Below are 17,090 nucleotides of genomic sequence, written 5' to 3' on the forward strand. Positions count from 1 at the left end.
GAGAAAAGAAAAAGGGAACGCCTGCTGTTTAGTAAATGTAAAGAAGAAGACGACGACGACGACGACCGAGAGGCTCTAGACAACAAATTGTTAACACTTTTTACCTATTTTGCTGTCATGTCTCCTCGTTAGAAAGTGAAAGGTTTTGCAGCTGAGGAAGAAGCAGCGTCCACTGTCACATCGGCGACCTCTAATAGTAGCTGTAACTGTGGCTGGCTAGCCTAGCCAGCCACAGTTACAGCTAGCTAGCAGCAGCTGACAGCAGCTAGTCAAACTTTTCAGCACCCGGTATGAGAAGATGGACTCAAGCGTTGTCTCGGCCAGTTCCAAAGGTTGGTTTGGCGACGAACCCACAACGAGTTTAATGTTTAATGTATTCATTTTATTTTAATAACTTGAGTAATCATAGTTAGTTCAGCAAACGCTGATTTATGCCGGTGCATCCTTTCAAGCTAAAGTAGCCAAGGGAGCTAGCTGAAAGCCTTCAGATTCTTCAGATGCTAACGTTGCACTGACATGCTATATTGTGCATCAAAAAAAAAAATTTGTGCGTGTATGATTATGTCTGCTGTGTATGTGCAGTCTGTGCAGACGTGGCTGGAAAATAGAGAACTGATTTCGAGAACATTGCGGTTGTTGAACACACACTCGCAAGTGTTTCCTGTGAGGTTGCATTCAAACAACGTTGCTGTAGCTAGTCAACGAATATCATACTGAACAAGAAGAAGAGATGGGCAATAGTTATCTTCCTAATAGTTTCTAATCATCATTGTTTGGAAAATTCAAATAAAAAAAACATTAAATATAAATCACTACATCATATTTGTCACAGTGACTTCTTAAATAACTGATTCACCTGTAGAGGTGCAAAAAACAGCCCATGTATGACTAACCATCTTCACAGTTCCATGTTCTAACCATGAACTTGACACCATGAACATCTTTATAGCCTGACATCCTGTTTGACAGTTAAATTGTAAGCACTTTAATACAGAGAAATGGGACAGGAATGTATGATTCATTCAATTCTAATCTGGTGTCTGGGTGGGTGTGTTCTCCCCCCCCCCCAGAAGACCCCTTACCTATGGCGTCACTGCGCCTCCTGGTCCCGCCTTTGCAGCTCATGACAGCCTCTATGTGGCAGGTGCTGAAGAAACAAGACGTCATGAACTACTGGAATGTGGCAGAGTTTGTCACCTTGGTTACGGACATGGTCCCAGAGCTGCTGGTGTACAAGCACAGGACACAACTGAACCTGGGATTGAGAGCCAGGGTGGGTAGGAGTGGAGAACACAAGGCTTTCATATCTTATGTTATATATATTTTTAGATGTGAGATATGTCTTTCCCCCCTAAATAGTATATCCTTGAGTTGTTTCGCCTTGAACAGCTTGTGGAACCTGACTCCATCTTATCTCACCTGGACAAGATGAAATCAAAGCAGCACCCCGACCAGGTAGATGGAAGTGTTCCGGCGCTTGATTGGTTTATTTAATTTTACAATGCTATTATTGGAAGGACAACACATTCATCAACATCCCCTCAGCATATATCCAGTAGTAAACCTGTGATATGTATCATGTTTATGCCCGTAATGCAGACGAAAGAATCGGAAGAAGAGGAAGTAGCCGTTAACTTTCTGGAATTGATCCAGACTCTGATCAAAGATCCTGAAGAGAGACGGGACTTTTTCTTGGTATGGCAGTATTACTTACACCTCTGTGGAGCCAAATCCAACTGTTGTCTCCGTAGCTTATTAGGGTGTATACATTTTTCATGAATTAAGTTGAATGCTCTTCACACATTGATTGGTTGTGGAATCTGGCAGGTGTTACAAATTGAAATGGATATTTGGGGGCAGATGCCGATATCGATAGTAGGGAGTACACGATTTACGATCCATATATAATATATATTTTGTAATTCTGTCAATGATTCCTATGATGTCGTTAAAAATATTGATTAAGGCTTGATATTTTAGTTTTACCATACACTTTATCATACATACAGTAACTATAAATAAATCGAAATCACAAATACAACCACATATATAGAACTTGAATTAACAAAATAAACATTATTATTTTATTATTTTATGTAAAATGTCAACATGAATTCACATTTTATTTCATATTGGTAAACACAAGCGCTGATATACGTTTGTGAAGGGCCAATATCGGCCGGGCTCTCATAAAATGCATTTGAAAAAAAAAATTACATTATTATTTGTAGTCAGGTGTTAGTGATGCATTTTCTTTCTTTGTCAAAGGAGGTATTCCCTGCGGAGTATGGACCCCAGTATGACGGTGATCTGCAGACACTGTTTGGGGATTTCCTCTGTCGATTGACTCAGCTGTTGCCGGTTCCCGACCTCGAACAGGTGAGGTGTCAGTTTAATAATGTAGCAACATGCATGTCACACTGTCACATGTAACAACAAGGAAACATGGAAGGAAGAACTTAAATAGTCACCTCATGCAATACACTACCACCACTGGTGATTATAATGCTGCTTCTATATAATCCCCTGTTGCCACATGCTGTCAAGGGAAGGATTTAACATTTACATTGCAGTTGGAGACCACAGCAATACCAAAAAACACAAGAGGTTGCACATGAACGTTTAAGCTTCTCACAACCGATTCACCAGAAGTACACTGCAGGTTTCTGTTTTCAAAAACCTGTTTGCTACGTGAAACAATGAGAGCAACCTCTGAGCTTGCAGTGTGCTGAAAATCGAAAGTTCTTGATCGTGCAAGCTTTAATGGAATGTATGTTTCCATCCATTTCCCTCAGACTGTGTCCTGGCTTGGAGCTGAATTCTCACTTTTGGAGGATTGTGTACATTCATTGTCCAAGTCTACGGACGTGAAAAATTTACTCGCGCACCACAAAGACTTGGGGCATTTAGAGCAACATGGTAAGTCACTTCCCATAACGCCTTTATTGTTGAGCACACAATTTCATGACAGTAGCTCACGATTCATTCTTGTCCTTTTTTTTGCGCAGTTCCACCATCAAGCATGGGTGACAGCATCCTTTCCTCCCTCTCTACAGTTCTTCCTCGCAGAGTGGCAAAAACTACAGAGCAACCCAACCAATCGGGTCCACTGCAAGGCCTCAGCGATGAAACACACCACGTGTCATTTGTTGACGATGTAGCGGTTGAAATAATTACAGTGACGGATTATGCAGAGGTTGAATTAGGGGCAAGCACCGACGTTGAGGCGGTACTCGGAGAACACTGCTACGAAAGAACAGAAAGGTGCACGGAGACCGAGGATTCGTCGGTAGTGCCTCCTGAAAAGACGACCAGGGAGGACAAAGTTGATAAAGCCGGAGGAGGAGCGACACGAGAAACGGTTGAAAGTGGTTTGACAAACGTCATCCAACCAGAAGTTAACAAAGACGACCCAGATTCCTCCCAGCATAAAGTCTCTGTTGGTCCTCATGACTGCCCCGACTGTGAGAAGAAATTCAAGTTTGCCTCTTCACTAATCGCCCACAGGGTCATCCACACTGGCGAGCGCCCCCACCGCTGCAATGACTGTGGTCGCTGCTTCTCTTTCAGACAGTCCCTCGACAGGCACAGGCACACGCACAAAACCGGACGCAAGTACGACTGCGCCGTCTGCGGCAAGACCTTCCGCTCCTTGTCGGCCCGCACAGAGCACAAGCAAACGCACATAGAAGACGGTGTTTACGCATGCCACCAGTGCAACAGGAAGTTCACCTGGGAGCTGGCGCTCGCAAGGCACTTAAAAACTCATCCCACTGACGAGCCCACAGGGAGCCAAAAGGATGGGCTCGTTATAAGTGATGTAAATGTTTGCGAGGATCCTATTAAAGCTACTGAGCCTGACTGCGATGTGCAAGCAGAGGATAATGGTGATCAGGATCCAGAGAATGCAAAAGGGGAGAGCGGTGAGCAGGCCCCCTGTGAGTTTGGAGGGCCGGTCCCTGAACTCAATGATCATCAAGTGTCCCCCGTGAAGGTCCGCACAAGTGGGCGCAAACGCAAGCCGACCATGAAGATTCAGGTGATAAATTTACAGAAGTGCATGACGACAAAGAGAATGGAGATCGCCAGGGTCAACCCTCCTGACCTGAAGCCTTTGCCTTACAGCTGGTAAAACATCTGGCCTCACTTATCATCTTTGATGCGTTGCTGTCTCCCAAAGTTTCTTCCACCTGTTTTTGTTTTCCGTGCACAGTGATGAGTGATAAGTTGCAGATTATCATGTTACTAATAAGTTATTTTTCTATCAACAGTGCATGATATAACCTACATTACATTTCATTGATTATTGTTGGCCATCGGGCAGATCAAAGCACCTCTTATTTTCCTTTTCCTCTCTTTCACAGTGAAGAGCACTCTTATGGGTCGCCCATGGCCTCTTCCAAGGACAGGTGTGAAAGTGAGTGTTCATTTGTCGACAAATTAATCGTAATCAGACAGAAGAGAGACGTTAAACACCAAGTGTAGAAAATGGAAAATGCCTTAAGTTGCCAGCTAGAAATTAACTAAATAATAATTTAGTAATGTGTGCGGATAAAAAAAAAAACCTTTTGACTTCTCTCCTCAGCTGCTTTCTCTTGTCCAAAGTGCTCCTTCCACCATTCAGATGAAGTGCAGGTCCAGCAGCACATCGACGGCCTTCACTCTGCTGAGGAGGAGGACAAGCCGACCCCTCAGCCTCTCGCCGACGACGAAGAGCGGTTTAGTTGTGGAGGCTGCGAGAAGAGCTTCAAGTTCCAGTCTTTGCTAAAAGCCCACCAGCGCATCCACACAGGCGAGCAGCCCTTCCTATGTTCTCAGTGCGGCTGCCGCTTTTCCTTCAAACAGTCGCTGGAGCGGCACAGGCAGACGCACAAGTCTGGACGCAAGTATGAGTGCCTGATCTGCGGGGAGTTTTTCAAGTCACTGGTGGCTCAGAGGGAGCACAAGAGCACGCACATGGAGAACGGTGAGTACCTGTGTTCCGAGTGCGGCCGGGCGTTTGCCTGGAAGTCGGCTCTGGTGAGGCACCTGAAGATCCACGGCGAGGACGCGGATCAGGTGGAGCGTTCGTTCAAGTGCCCTCACTGTGACCTGGGCTTCAGCTGCGTCAACTACCTCAACAGGCACCTCCAGACCCACCAGGAGGAGCGAGTGCACACGTGCAACTGCGGGAAGAGCTTTGCCTACCGGGCTGCGCTCACCGCACACCAGCGCATCCATCAGAAGGAGCGGCCGCACACATGCACGCAGTGCGGTAAGGGGTTCCTCTACAAGGGGGGTCTGCTCAGCCACATGAAGATCCACTCGGAGGAGATGCCCTTTATGTGCTCCTTCTGTGGCAAGAGCTTCAAGAGGGAACGCAGCATGAAGAAGCACGAGCGTTGCCACACCAGGGAAAACGTTTTCGGCTGCTCGCAGTGCGACAAGAGCTTCGTCTACAAGGCCACGCTGACCCGACACGAGCTGACTCACTCGGGCGAGAGGCCGTACCTCTGCTCCGACTGCGGGAAGGGTTTCTTTTCCCATGCCGAGCTCCTGAAGCACGAGCGTTTCCACACGGGCCACAAGCCCTTCCAGTGCCCCCACTGCGACAAGAAATTCACCCAGTCGTGCTACCTGACCATCCACCTGCGCTACCACACTGGAATCCGGCCATACTCGTGCACCGAGTGCGACAAGCGCTTCCTGAGTGCCAACCGCCTGAAAAGACACCAGCGAACGCATTCGGGGGAAAAGCCATACCTGTGTGTAGAATGTGGGAAGGGTTTCAGGCAGTCCTACAATCTCAAAATGCACCAACGGACACACATCATGAAGTTAACGTAGTTGCGAAAGACTTGGAACTTATTGATCTGGAGATTTATATTTTTGAAATGTAAGTTGTATACGGATCTAGTTTAAGATGAGACTGAGACCAAAGCAATTGTAGAAGAATTACTGTGGCTCTGTCTCCTGAATAACTGCTGTGAATTGCTTGTTATATAGAAATAAGTGCCAACACATCCCTTTTTCCATTACACTGACTTAATTTCAAGGTTGTGTTGCAATTAAAGAACACTAAACAGAGCAATGTGTGTTTCAGATGAATGGTGATGTAACTGAAGTATTATATACTATTAGAATGAACAGAAGAAGGTCCTACATAAGTTCTTTCTTTATTGAGAGGTGGGCCAAGTTTTACAACGGAAAACGTTACACTGGTTTGGAAAGGAAGCTTAAAATGATTTGTGCTACAGCGAAATGCATGTTCTCTCAACAGCGGTAGTTTATTTTCAAACTAAATAAATGTGCTTGTGTCTCAGATCAGAAGCAGTACAAACAGAAGCTACACAGAGTTTTACAGTCATTGTTGAAAATCAGCTTGGACATGTTAGGTATTTGGTGTTGTATTTTAACTTTTAATTCCAATGATGAATTCAGATGTAAATCACTGGGTTTACTGACAAATTCCAATAACAGAAAAGACAAATGGGAATTACGTATTGTGTTGTAAAATAATTTTATGAAACTCGTGAAAAAGACAAAAGTTAACGTCTAGGTTCCTGCAGTACTTCACCGGTAAGAAATTTCAACTTCCCTGCCCGAGCAGGTGTTGCTTCACTCTCAACACCGCACACAGGATAGTTTGTGCCAAGTCAGAACAGAAGTAACAGAAAACGGTGCCAGCATAGGCTACGCAGTGACCTACTGCCTACACGGTGATGTGCAGAGTGATGGGGCAGTGGTCGCTTCCCAACGCCTGGTTGCGGATCTTGCTGTCGCACAGGCCCGGCAGCAGGGAGGACGACAGCACGAAGTAATCGAGCCTCCAGCCCACATTCTTTGCGCGGGAGTTCATCATGTAGGTCCAGAAGCTGTAGGCGTTGGCCTGCTCGGGGTAGAGCTCGCGGAAGCTGTCGGTGAAACCGGCCTCCAGCAGCTGGCTGAAGCCCTCGCGCTCCTCGGGGGTGAAGCCCGCATTTTTCTTGTTCCCCTTGGCGTTCTTCAGGTCGATCTCCTGGTGTGCAACGTTGAGGTCACCGCACAGCACCAGGGGCTTTTGCATGTCGAGCTCGCTCAGGTACGACCTGAAGTCCTCGTCCCAGGTTTTGCGGTAATCTAGGCGCACAAGGCCTCTGCCGGAATTTGGCACGTAGGCGGTCACCAGGTAGAAGCTGGGGAACTCTGCAGTGATGACGCGGCCTTCCTTGTCGTGCTCCTCTTTGCCTGGAATATTAACAGAGGTGGTTTACTTGACAACCTAAGACGGATTCAAAGATGTTTTCAGTTTGGTCATTTATTTTGTAGCTTTAATTGTGTTCAAAATGGAAATGTAGACTAATTAAGAAAGGTTGAATCACTGCACAGCTTAACCTTCTGTGCGTTTTTTTTCCCCGCAAATGTTTTACTATTCCAATATAAATTTGAATTTCCAAACATCTGAACACAAACAATCCAAATTCAAAAACTAAAATCCAGAAACAATTCCACTCAATAATCTTAAATTCATAAAACATTTCATGCCATATAATGTATAGGCACCAGTGCAGGTTCAAGATTTCACAGACCAATAAAGGAGGTCTGCTACATGAGCATAGTGTAACATCTCTGAAGTTCTGACTGGTATAACAGCAAAAAAACACTACTCACCGATACCATAGGTCACCTTGAGGGGTTCGGTCTTGCAGAGCATAGCCACACCGCTGTAACCCCCCTTCTCATCTGAGGCGGCCCAGTACTTGTGTGGGTACTCGGGCATCGAGGTGATGTCGGCAGGGAGGTCTTTGTCCGCACACTTGGTCTCTTGCAGGCACAAAACATCCGGAGCCTCTTCGCGCACCCACTTGGAGGGTAACAAAACACATATGAAGAATTAAGCGCACACCCATTCACAGATTTGTCTCATAACTCGCTATCAGCCTGGCAACTAACTCATGTTTCTCGGGGTCGCTGCAAACTCACATCCAGGCCCTTCTTTTTCACCCAGGCCCTCAGTCCGTCGACATTCCAGGAAGTGATCTTCATGTTAGCGTCCCGTCCGTCTTTGCTGGTCATTTTGTCAGGAGGATCCTCGTACAATATCGGGGCCTCTGGCTCCTTGGCTTTCTTTGTTTTCTTTGGAGTAGCTGTGAGTCGGAAGGTAGACATAGGTCAGAGATGTACTAGTTGACAAAAAGCATGTTGGAAAATGTGTTTACGTAGTAACTTTATAATTTTCAGAATGTAGGGGAACAGTATGTTTTTGAATGTGCATTGACGCATGCTGTAATACCAGAGCCGGTGTCACTTTCCCCATCTGCAGCCGCCTCCTCTGCAGCCACCTCCTCTGCCTTCTTGCCTCGCTTCATACTTGAACTCGCTCTGATGGCAAACACACTTCGCAGACACACCACACGCACACACAACAGCACACGCGCCGCTGAAAAACAGAAGAAAACAAGGACGTTTAAGTGATGTACTCATCCAAGTGTTGTTGTGTATCATCGAATGTACAATTTCTTGCACACACTGTTGGTCAGACAAAAAAAAGCAATGTCAAGATATCACCTTGGCTTTGGTGGGAAAAAAACAATTTAGTAGCATTTTATATATGGACTTTACAATTGCGACAAAAATATTGATAAACTATCAACAATGAAAAACCCCTGTTCTGTGGTTTCACTCAAATTCAACAGGTGGGATGATTTTTAGGCACTGACACAGCGTCACTCTGAATGTCTGCACACTTAAATGTTATATGTCGGTTAGGCTTTATTTGACATAATTATCTGAAATATTTGATGAGTATCCACTAATTTGGTTAATAAAAGAACTATGAAAACACCATTACTTCATGTTTCTGTGCTGCAACTTCTTCCGATTGATCAGCCAACCTATCCAACAGTGCCATTGCCTGCAATGAGCAAATATCAACCGATGTATCAATCTGTTTTTAACTTTATAAGTGCCCAACCGGTCGAGTGAGACGGCCGCCCACAACTGAGTCCGGTTCTTAGAAATGTCTTCCTGTTAAAAGTGAGTTGGTTTTTTCCCCCTCCTCCACAGTCGCCAAGTGCATGGAACTGTTGGGTTTTCTCTGTAATATTACCAATAAAATTGAATTGAATTTTGTTGCCAGAGCGACCCGATAGACTAAGAGCGTCTACTTTTGATGGAAGTCGCTGCAGTGGAGGAGAACGCTGCAAACCCGCACTAAATGCAACTTGTGTATGAATTTGGGACCGGGACTGGATTGTAAAGAGCCCGACCACGCACATGGAGACCCACCGAAACCAAACTGCAGCAGCTTAATTTATTTTGAATCTGCCGTGCGCAACGCAAGTTTAATAGCAGGCTAGGCTAACGCTAGCTGTTCCCGTGTGACAAAGAGCACTGGAGCCTGCAGCAGACGGCCTGCAGAGAAGCAATGGAGCGTGAGCCAGAGTAAGCGGACTTGACTCAAAACACCCGGTCCGTCTGTCGATGCAAATGCGGTTAAATAGCGTACGCGGGAGAAAAGGAGATGCAAATAAGTCTTACTTGTAGATTCACAACAGGATGCAAAGACCAGACGAGTGCCGCTTCTCAGTCACTCCCCCCAAACACACACATACACACACAAAGCACCGCTAGGATTTGTGACCACGCGCCTGCTTGTATGAAGTGGCTGCCTAAACGTATGCCTGATACAAAATTAAAACGACAAAAAGAAAACGCCACATTTTATTTTCGTATTTCAAAAAAGAAAATGGAAAAATACAAAGCGGCAGCTGCTTGGGTACACACGACGTTGCCCGTACATGCTTCTGAGGAAGACGATTTTTTGCGGGGTTTTTTGGTGAGGCGAGCGCCGAAGCCGACATTGTTAGGGGTCCTCCGGGATTCACATGGATGAGTTTGGTTGCAGAAATTAGCTGTAGCCGTAAAATTAGTTGTTTTAAAATTAAACTGGCTCTTATTAGCCTTCGTGTCAACTACCAAAGGGAACTGAGAAGCTAGGTACACATTTTTTTTTCATTCGACGCAGCGTTAATATTAGCTAGCTTTAGAGAGACAGCGTGTTGTCAATGCTAGCATGGCAGCGACACAGCTATACAGGCTGCTTTATTTTGGTTTTATTAAATGCCAACTATGTGGCAGTAGGCAAATACAGTAATATATGTTTGACTGTCTCTGTTATACGCTTAAAACTATAGTTAACAGTTTAATTTCGATCGCACTCTTCTCTGGGGGCCGATTTCTGCCAGGGGAAAAAAAGAGGTTATTATAAAAATAGAAACAGCGATAGTAAAAAGAATGTATGCATTATTAGATTAAAATGATGAGATACAAAGTCAAAGTTGAACATTATGCCACAGCAAGTTTTACGTTTTCAACAATTCTTCAATGAACGCAGCTTCCAAAATGATCATATGTTTGAATCAGCACCTCAACAACACTCGCACATTGTAATATTACAATATTATAAAACATACTACGTGATCCGAGTGCACTGACAAGGTGGTGTATTGTTATGCTGATGACCCACAGTTGTACTTCCCAGTGAAGTTGAGCAAAAAAAATGGGGGGAAAATCATAGTTAACTTTTAATGTTACTAATCCCTCTCCAGTCATGGGCTTTCCTAAAGAGATCAAGTTATTGAGGAGAAAGGTTTCAAATCAACCTGTAGATGGAAAACATTGATCAACACTTCACTTTAATGTTCTCTGTTCTGTTTTATCCAGGAGCCATGACTGTAGTAATTGGGTTTGAAGGCAGTGCCAATAAGATCGGTATAGGAATCATCAGGGACGGTGAAGTTCTCTCCAATCCCAGACGGACTTACATCACACCCCCTGGTCAAGGTGAGTCAAGATTTCTGCTGCAATACTGATGCCACCTTCACCTCACCAATGGTATATATATGTCAAAGTCTTAACAGTCCCGTGTGAGAAGGTGACAGAATGTCATTTTACCCGTTAGGATTCATGCCGAGCGACACAGCCAGGCACCACCGTGCTGTCATACTGACTGTCCTGAAGGAGGCACTGGAACAAGCAGGCCTGAAGCCTGCGGACGTTGACTGTGTGGCGTACACCAAAGGTAACATGCATAAGATCCTGTGTGGTCATCATGTAGTAGAAAAAGATTCAACTCGTCAGAAGTCCGTCAGAATGAGGATTGCTTTGCCCCTGGATGGGGGCAGAGCTTGCACTTTGACCTTCCTGTTAAGTTTTTCGGTCAGTCAGTAAATACAGCTGTCCACAGTTTAACAGTGCGACATACTATATAAAAATGTGTGGGTGTGGGTGTGTTTTTGTATACATGCTGCTTGTTCTACACTTCCCTGAAGCTGTGATATCTCGGTTATGCTGACAAAATTTTAACCCGAGACAGCCTTTCTCAACCACTGCACAGTAACATCGAAGGGATAAATATAGATGGCTTGTAAATCATATTATACTGTACCTGTTTTGTTTTTGACCTCCATTCAAACCCACATAACTTTTTGTTTAGAGCCTCACCCTGATAACTTTAGTTTGTCTTTAACATTAGAAGACAAATGTGACTTATTTGGGGGGGGTGATGTTATCCTGGGACAGTGAGTTTAACATTTCCACTGCCAAAGGTGTTTACATTTTAGGTTACGTTTCTTTCCAGGATATTCTATAAGAGTCTCTGGAACAGCATCACAGGACTCTAAAACTCTTTGCTGACTTTGAAACTGTAAACTGACAGACTGATGATATGTTTGTTCTCCCTCAAACAAAGACAAAATTGCCTTTTCACGCTAATGTGAAGAAAAAAAACGTCCTCCTGTCGTTGTTCTCTCTCAGGTCCTGGTATGGGTGCCCCCTTGGTCACGGTGGCTCTGGTGGCTCGTACAGTTGCGCAGCTCTGGGGGAAGCCGCTCCTCGGTGTCAATCACTGTATCGGACACATAGAGATGGGCCGACTCATCACCAAAGCCAACAACCCCACCGTGCTGTATGTTAGTGGGGGGAACACACAGGTCAGTCTCTTTATGCAGGTCTCGTTCCAGAGGACAAACTGCTGTTCTGTAACTACAATACACAGATGTAATTACATTGATTATTAATTCATTATTAATTCTGCTGTTGTCCATTTCTCCTCTGTGCAGGTCATTGCATACTCAGAGAGGCGATACAGAATATTTGGGGAGACCATCGACATTGCTGTCGGCAACTGTTTGGATAGGTTTGCCAGAGTTATAAAGGTTGATATCATTTTGGTTTTCCTTATAGCTGCCTTTTTGCATTTTACTTCATCTGTGTCAACAATTTTTTATTCTGAACTGTTTCTCATCCCAGATTTCCAATGACCCCAGTCCAGGCTACAACATAGAGCAGATGGCCAAGAAGTGAGTGGTGGTTTACAAATAGAGTTACACATTATCTGCTACTGTTGGCCGCTAAGCAGCTTCACTGAGCTCGACGGGGATGTATTGTCTGCTTAACTTTTTTTTTTACGCTACTTAACTTTGCTTTTTGTCCATGCTGTTAGAGGTAGTCAGTACATGGAGTTACCATATACTGTCAAAGGGATGGACGTCTCATTCTCTGGGATTTTATCCTACATTGAGGTGAGTGGTGATTTATGATTTTACCCTCCTAGTTATTTTCAGGCAAATTCAGAAACTGTTGTTCAATGCTACATCATCATTCTTTTGGTTCATGAACATTACTTTTATTTATTTAGGAAGCTGCTAATAAGATGCTCAGCTCTGGTCAATGTACAGCAGAGGACCTGTGTTTCTCACTGCAGGTACGATGGATCAACACGCCCGATCAGTCTCTTAGCGTAGTGCTGTCCTACATGGTGGACTTTAAAAAAGACGTTTAGATCTAGATTTGTAGAAGCCAGTTGTGAGGTTTAAAGGCTTTGATTGGTGTTAAGGTGTTCATGGCTGCTTTCATATAACGCCTCAGACTCCGTAGGGGCATAACACAAGGCTTGAAACAATAATGTTAACACTGCCCTAAGCTTGTTCTCTTTTGATTTGGAGATATTTGGTCAAAACAATCAGCATTAGGGTTGAAAAACTATAATGATAATTCTTCTCAATGAATCAGTCACTGGTTTTGTTTATAATATGTCAGAAAAGGTCAAAGGTGACCTCTTAAGTTGTCTTGTTTTGGCCAAACAACAATCCAAACCCTAAAGATATTTTGTTTACTATTATGCATGACAAAGAAAAGGATCAAGTTCTCTACAGGAAGCTTCCTCCATAAAATGACTACAATGATAATCCATTATCAAAATAGTTGGCGATAACATTTCAGTTGATTGACTAGTTTTTTAATCCACCAACGGTCGCAGCTGCGATTGTGATATTCATTTGAGTCGGCTCTTCCTGCAGGAGACGGTGTTCGCCATGCTGGTGGAGATCACGGAGAGGGCCATGGCTCACTGCGGCTCCCAAGAGGTCCTCATCGTCGGGGGCGTTGGCTGTAAGTTGCAACGGAAAAGTTGCTTAGAAGAAAAATGTGTAATGCCTGTTAAAAATACACATTGTCTGTTATACACCTTGGTTCGTCTGTTATCTGGAACAGTGGTTTTTCCCAGTAAAATGTCACAGTCACAGTAACCTGAACATATCAACAGTAAATTTCACTCGTGTGAAAAGCAGAAAAGAGGTTTTCTTTCTGGAGCTGCCATTTTGCAAGTTTATCAGTCATACCGGGACCAAATATACAATGGAGGAGCCTGAGAGACTGTGTGTACACTACTGTATTGTTCACTTTCTCTTGTTGGGAAATGCATTGAAATCACACGGGGGAGCGTAAAGGTTTGTTTGGCCTTTTAAGAGAACATGCTTATCCATAATTCCTCTGTGCAAGACCTCTCCGAGACATTTCTTTCAGACAGGACCATAAATATTTTCATTACTGATAAGCACCAAACTGTGCAGAAACTCTCTATAGATACTTCACTCTATTAGGATTATTGTAAAGTAAACAAACCCTTAATGTACTTATGTGTTTGTAAATGAGCATTTTCCTGTCTTGGTATCCTCATCCAGGATAAGAGAATTAGCTAAATATCTGAAATGTGAATGCAGCTGCACCTTAAAGGCCAGTCCCACGATTGATTTAAAAAAACATTCCCTGTCAGTAATAACATTGAGGCGAATCATTTAAGCCTCACATTAGTTTTATTCACCCGGCAACCTCCGTGTGTTTTATGACTTTTGAGTCCAGCGTGTGTTGTGAAATCTGCAGGTAACCTGCGTCTGCAGGAGATGATGGGGGTGATGTGTGATGAGCGAGGAGCCAAGCTGTTTGCCACGGACGAACGGTAAACCAGTAAACCACACTCGGCAGATTCACTCCCATTTGCATTAACATTACAGGAGAGTTTGCTTCAGATTCACCCAGGCTGGATCCCCCCTCTGGACTAGAACTTATAAACACTCTCATGCACTCTGCACAACATAAGTGGCTCCACAATCAGGTACTGAGGTTTGTAATAGTCAGGTGTTGAAACACAAACGCTGACTCATCAGGACCCAACACACCCACTAACTGAATCTTTATAGTGTGGGTGGTGTCAGTGCTGTCACAGAGGCTCACTGTCACTGTCCATTGTGGCTCTCTAAATTTAAAAAATGCTAAACATTCACCAACACCAAACCATTGCTTTGGCCTTTTTATTTTCTTCTCCTGCCAGGTTGCTATTACTTTCGTTCATTTAATAAAAAATACTTAAAATCTACTTATAGATTCCTCAAAATAACCAAGGATTCCATTCTCCCAGGAACGCTTTGTCCCACATTCAGTCCAGATAACACACTATTCCCTTTGTGCCTTAAGATTCTGCATAGACAACGGAGCTATGATTGCTCAAGCCGGCTGGGAGATGTTCAGGTCCGGTCAGGTGACAGAGCTGGAAGACTCGTGGATCACACAAAGGTAGACTCCACGTTGCTGTTTGCTTTTGTCTCTCTACCTTCTTTTCACTTCTGTGTATCTAGTCTCTGCAGCTGCGTCCTTCTAGAAATGAGAGCAATCCTGGAAAGCCTCATTGCTTGTGATTTAATGATCTCGCATATAAGTTTATTTTAGTCATATTATATCTATTGAACAGAATCATAGTCTATTGAACAGAATCCAATCTGCTTTCAGGTTTCCCGTTAACAAAAGTCATCAGGAGATGATATATCCCCCTGGACCCACATAACTAAAATAAAAAAAACTTTTTTACAGAAGCACGTGCACCCCCCCACTGTAAAACAAACTTTTGCATAAAGTATTTTATCTATTTATACACACTATTGTGCTTATTGACTGAGGCAATATATTTGCCTTGGTGGCAAAGCTCGCAGTCTTGTTGAGAGCATTTAATTTTTCTGAGTTTAAAAAATAACAAAACTCCAATGCTTGTCATACGGAAACATTTTCAATACTTAGATTGTACACATTTCAATTCATTTTATAACACAAATTAGTTTTTCACCTAATTGATGAATGTGAACAATAGATTCCTTCCTCAGTCATCTACCCCTGTAAGAAGCAGATAGAGAGCTTATAACTATCAACATGGAGACTGCAGAGGTGGAGAAACAAATGTTGGACTCTACTTCATCACAGTTAAAGTGTGTTGACGATATTCATTGTGCATTAAAGTGGTGCTAGTCATTTCTGGTTAGTGTGGGTGATGCTACCAAAACTATCCATTTAGTGATTAACATACAATTACATACAGTAACAAAAAAAGCTCTCACTATGTTTGCCTTGCTAGGTGTCCGTTTTATTTTTATAGACACAAAACCCTATTTGATTGATTTTTGTCAGATGTTTACGGTCATTACATAAAAAACTGTAAAATACTGATAGTGATACTAGTGAAAGTGAGTGAGTGTACGCCATAATCTTGAAGCAGCAGCGGGCACATTCATTTTGCAAAAATATGTCATTGTATAGTGTGTATGGCATAAAAAATGTCACAGGTGTAATGCCATGTTGAGTAATCCTGTAATTCGGTGCCAGTGATAAGAAGCTAATCCCTTATATATAACCATCATAGCTACTGTATGTTGTTCCTTTTTATCTGTCCATGTTGACCATTAACATTTCTCCTGCTGCAGGTACAGAACAGATGAAGTTGAGGTGACGTGGAGAGACTGACGAACGAGACACACATCTCACTGCTAAATGTGTTGCTGCACAAGGTCTGTTGTGACAGGTGGGGTGTCGTTCACCTGTCCTCTAAAGGGACACGTCCACTTTGCTGCGTTTGACATTAAAGAGTTGCAACTCAAAGTCAAACGAAGCATTTATGTTACCTTGAACACAGCCAGATGTTGTGGGGATATTAGTTGATCTCATTAAGTTTATATTTTTCTTGTCAACCAAACCCATCCATGAACTCATCCTGATAACAAGGATTTTGTGAAAAGACAAATTGTATACGTACTCACACCAAACGGGAATTCATGCACAGCTAGTTATTCCCCAACAAATACTTAAAATCCCCGTCTGAGCTAAAGGCTCCATTGCCCGTCTGTTTGAGTCTCTTAGAAAAGGGGAGTTAAATATTTGGGACCTTATCTTCAGGAGGGAGGTCAGAATGTATTGTGAGGTAGACTTAACATTTAGCTGTTGTTTTTTTTTCATGGATTTCATTGACATTAAAAATAAAGATCACCGGCTTTTTCCAATAAAAAAAGGTTGAGGGTACTTCGCTTTTACAGCATTAGTGAGTTATGTTTTTGCCACCCACAAATTAAGCATTTAAACTACAGTCTGGTCTGTAGAAGTGGTTGAGCTTTCCCTGGATGGACCAGCTACAAACCTCTAAAAACAAAGTTTGGTTAAGACATCAGATTTACAGTCAATGGCTGTACCCTTTTTTACATCATGATCTAGAGATAGACATGGAATTTCATGGTTGATAATTATGTATGATTTGGCCAATTTTGATGGGCAAGTAAAACACAAAAACATGTTTGTTAAAAGTCTGCTTCCCCTAGTGCTGAATTGACGTTTACTCCTTTCGGCCGTGTCCCCATTCAGACATGTTTTTGTGCATCACAGAATCTTAGTGCAGCTGTTTTCCCATATGAAAGCATCTTCCTTTTTACAGATGTTGTGATGTGTATGTTCAAATGAAAAAATGACAACAATGGAAC

At 43.4% G+C, this 17,090-nt stretch overlaps 3 protein-coding genes across 8 annotated transcripts; 2 read left to right on the forward strand and 1 right to left on the reverse strand.

The window, feature by feature from the left end:
- The first annotated feature begins 60 nt into the window (after nucleotides 1–60).
- LOC118317308 (zinc finger protein 420-like) lies at nucleotides 61–6,066 on the forward strand. Of its 5 annotated transcripts, none has more exons than XM_035645884.2 (9): nucleotides 61–332; nucleotides 1,071–1,273; nucleotides 1,360–1,455; nucleotides 1,600–1,695; nucleotides 2,269–2,379; nucleotides 2,796–2,919; nucleotides 3,009–4,128; nucleotides 4,365–4,417; nucleotides 4,586–6,066. In XM_035645884.2, exons 1-9 carry the CDS (start codon nucleotides 299–301, stop codon nucleotides 5,824–5,826), a joined length of 3,078 nt encoding a protein of 1,025 aa, XP_035501777.2. In that variant the 5' UTR covers nucleotides 61–298; the 3' UTR covers nucleotides 5,827–6,066. The 5 variants fall into 5 exon arrangements, with proteins under 5 accessions (XP_035501777.2, XP_035501812.2, XP_035501793.2 ...); XM_035645919.2 differs by having other exon boundaries at nucleotides 3,057–4,128; XM_035645900.2 differs by having other exon boundaries at nucleotides 2,272–2,379.
- Nucleotides 6,067–6,138: 72 nt separating this feature from the next.
- On the reverse strand, nucleotides 6,139–9,644 carry apex1 (APEX nuclease (multifunctional DNA repair enzyme) 1). The gene is made up of 5 exons (XM_035646009.2): nucleotides 9,499–9,644; nucleotides 8,252–8,398; nucleotides 7,942–8,105; nucleotides 7,630–7,822; nucleotides 6,139–7,206 (listed from the first exon to the last, which is right to left on the reverse strand). The coding sequence occupies exons 2-5, from the start codon at nucleotides 8,325–8,327 to the stop codon at nucleotides 6,692–6,694; spliced, it is 948 nt and encodes a 315-aa protein (XP_035501902.1). The 5' UTR covers nucleotides 8,328–8,398; nucleotides 9,499–9,644; the 3' UTR covers nucleotides 6,139–6,691.
- Nucleotides 9,645–9,804: 160 nt separating this feature from the next.
- LOC118317357 (O-sialoglycoprotein endopeptidase) lies at nucleotides 9,805–17,086 on the forward strand. Of its 2 annotated transcripts, none has more exons than XM_035645988.2 (12): nucleotides 9,805–9,957; nucleotides 10,684–10,803; nucleotides 10,922–11,041; nucleotides 11,776–11,951; nucleotides 12,081–12,176; nucleotides 12,271–12,320; nucleotides 12,464–12,542; nucleotides 12,659–12,724; nucleotides 13,320–13,410; nucleotides 14,182–14,257; nucleotides 14,773–14,871; nucleotides 16,047–17,086. In XM_035645988.2, exons 2-12 carry the CDS (start codon nucleotides 10,689–10,691, stop codon nucleotides 16,084–16,086), a joined length of 1,008 nt encoding a protein of 335 aa, XP_035501881.1. In that variant the 5' UTR covers nucleotides 9,805–9,957; nucleotides 10,684–10,688; the 3' UTR covers nucleotides 16,087–17,086. The 2 variants fall into 2 exon arrangements, with proteins under 2 accessions (XP_035501881.1, XP_035501889.1); XM_035645996.2 differs by having other exon boundaries at nucleotides 9,811–9,957; nucleotides 10,687–10,803.
- The last annotated feature ends 4 nt before the right edge of the window (nucleotides 17,087–17,090 follow it).

The sequence above is a fragment of the Scophthalmus maximus genome, chromosome 12, assembly GCF_022379125.1.
Source record: "Scophthalmus maximus strain ysfricsl-2021 chromosome 12, ASM2237912v1, whole genome shotgun sequence".
Classification (NCBI taxonomy): Eukaryota; Metazoa; Chordata; class Actinopteri; order Pleuronectiformes; family Scophthalmidae; genus Scophthalmus; species Scophthalmus maximus.

Bases quoted from the DNA above. Each gene is read 5' to 3' on its own strand.
- LOC118317308 (XM_035645884.2), top strand. From the start codon at position 299: ATGGACTCAAGCGTTGTCTCGGCCAGTTCCAAAG. The intron at 4,129-4,364 runs GTAAAACATCTG...TCTCTTTCACAG, and splicing joins AAGCCTTTGCCTTACAGCTG to TGAAGAGCACTCTTATGGGT. The intron at 4,418-4,585 runs GTGAGTGTTCAT...TTCTCTCCTCAG, and splicing joins TTCCAAGGACAGGTGTGAAA to CTGCTTTCTCTTGTCCAAAG.
- apex1 (XM_035646009.2), bottom strand. From the start codon at position 8,327: ATGAAGCGAGGCAAGAAGGCAGAGGAGGTGGCTGCAGAGGAGGCGGCT. The intron at 8,106-8,251 runs GTATTACAGCAT...TCCGACTCACAG, and splicing joins GGAAAGTGACACCGGCTCTG to CTACTCCAAAGAAAACAAAG. The intron at 7,823-7,941 runs GTGAGTTTGCAG...TTACCCTCCAAG, and splicing joins TGAAAAAGAAGGGCCTGGAT to TGGGTGCGCGAAGAGGCTCC.
- LOC118317357 (XM_035645988.2), top strand. From the start codon at position 10,689: ATGACTGTAGTAATTGGGTTTGAAGGCAGTGCCAATAAGATCGGTATA. The intron at 12,321-12,463 runs GTGAGTGGTGGT...CCATGCTGTTAG, and splicing joins ATAGAGCAGATGGCCAAGAA to AGGTAGTCAGTACATGGAGT. The intron at 14,258-14,772 runs GTAAACCAGTAA...TTGTGCCTTAAG, and splicing joins CTGTTTGCCACGGACGAACG to ATTCTGCATAGACAACGGAG.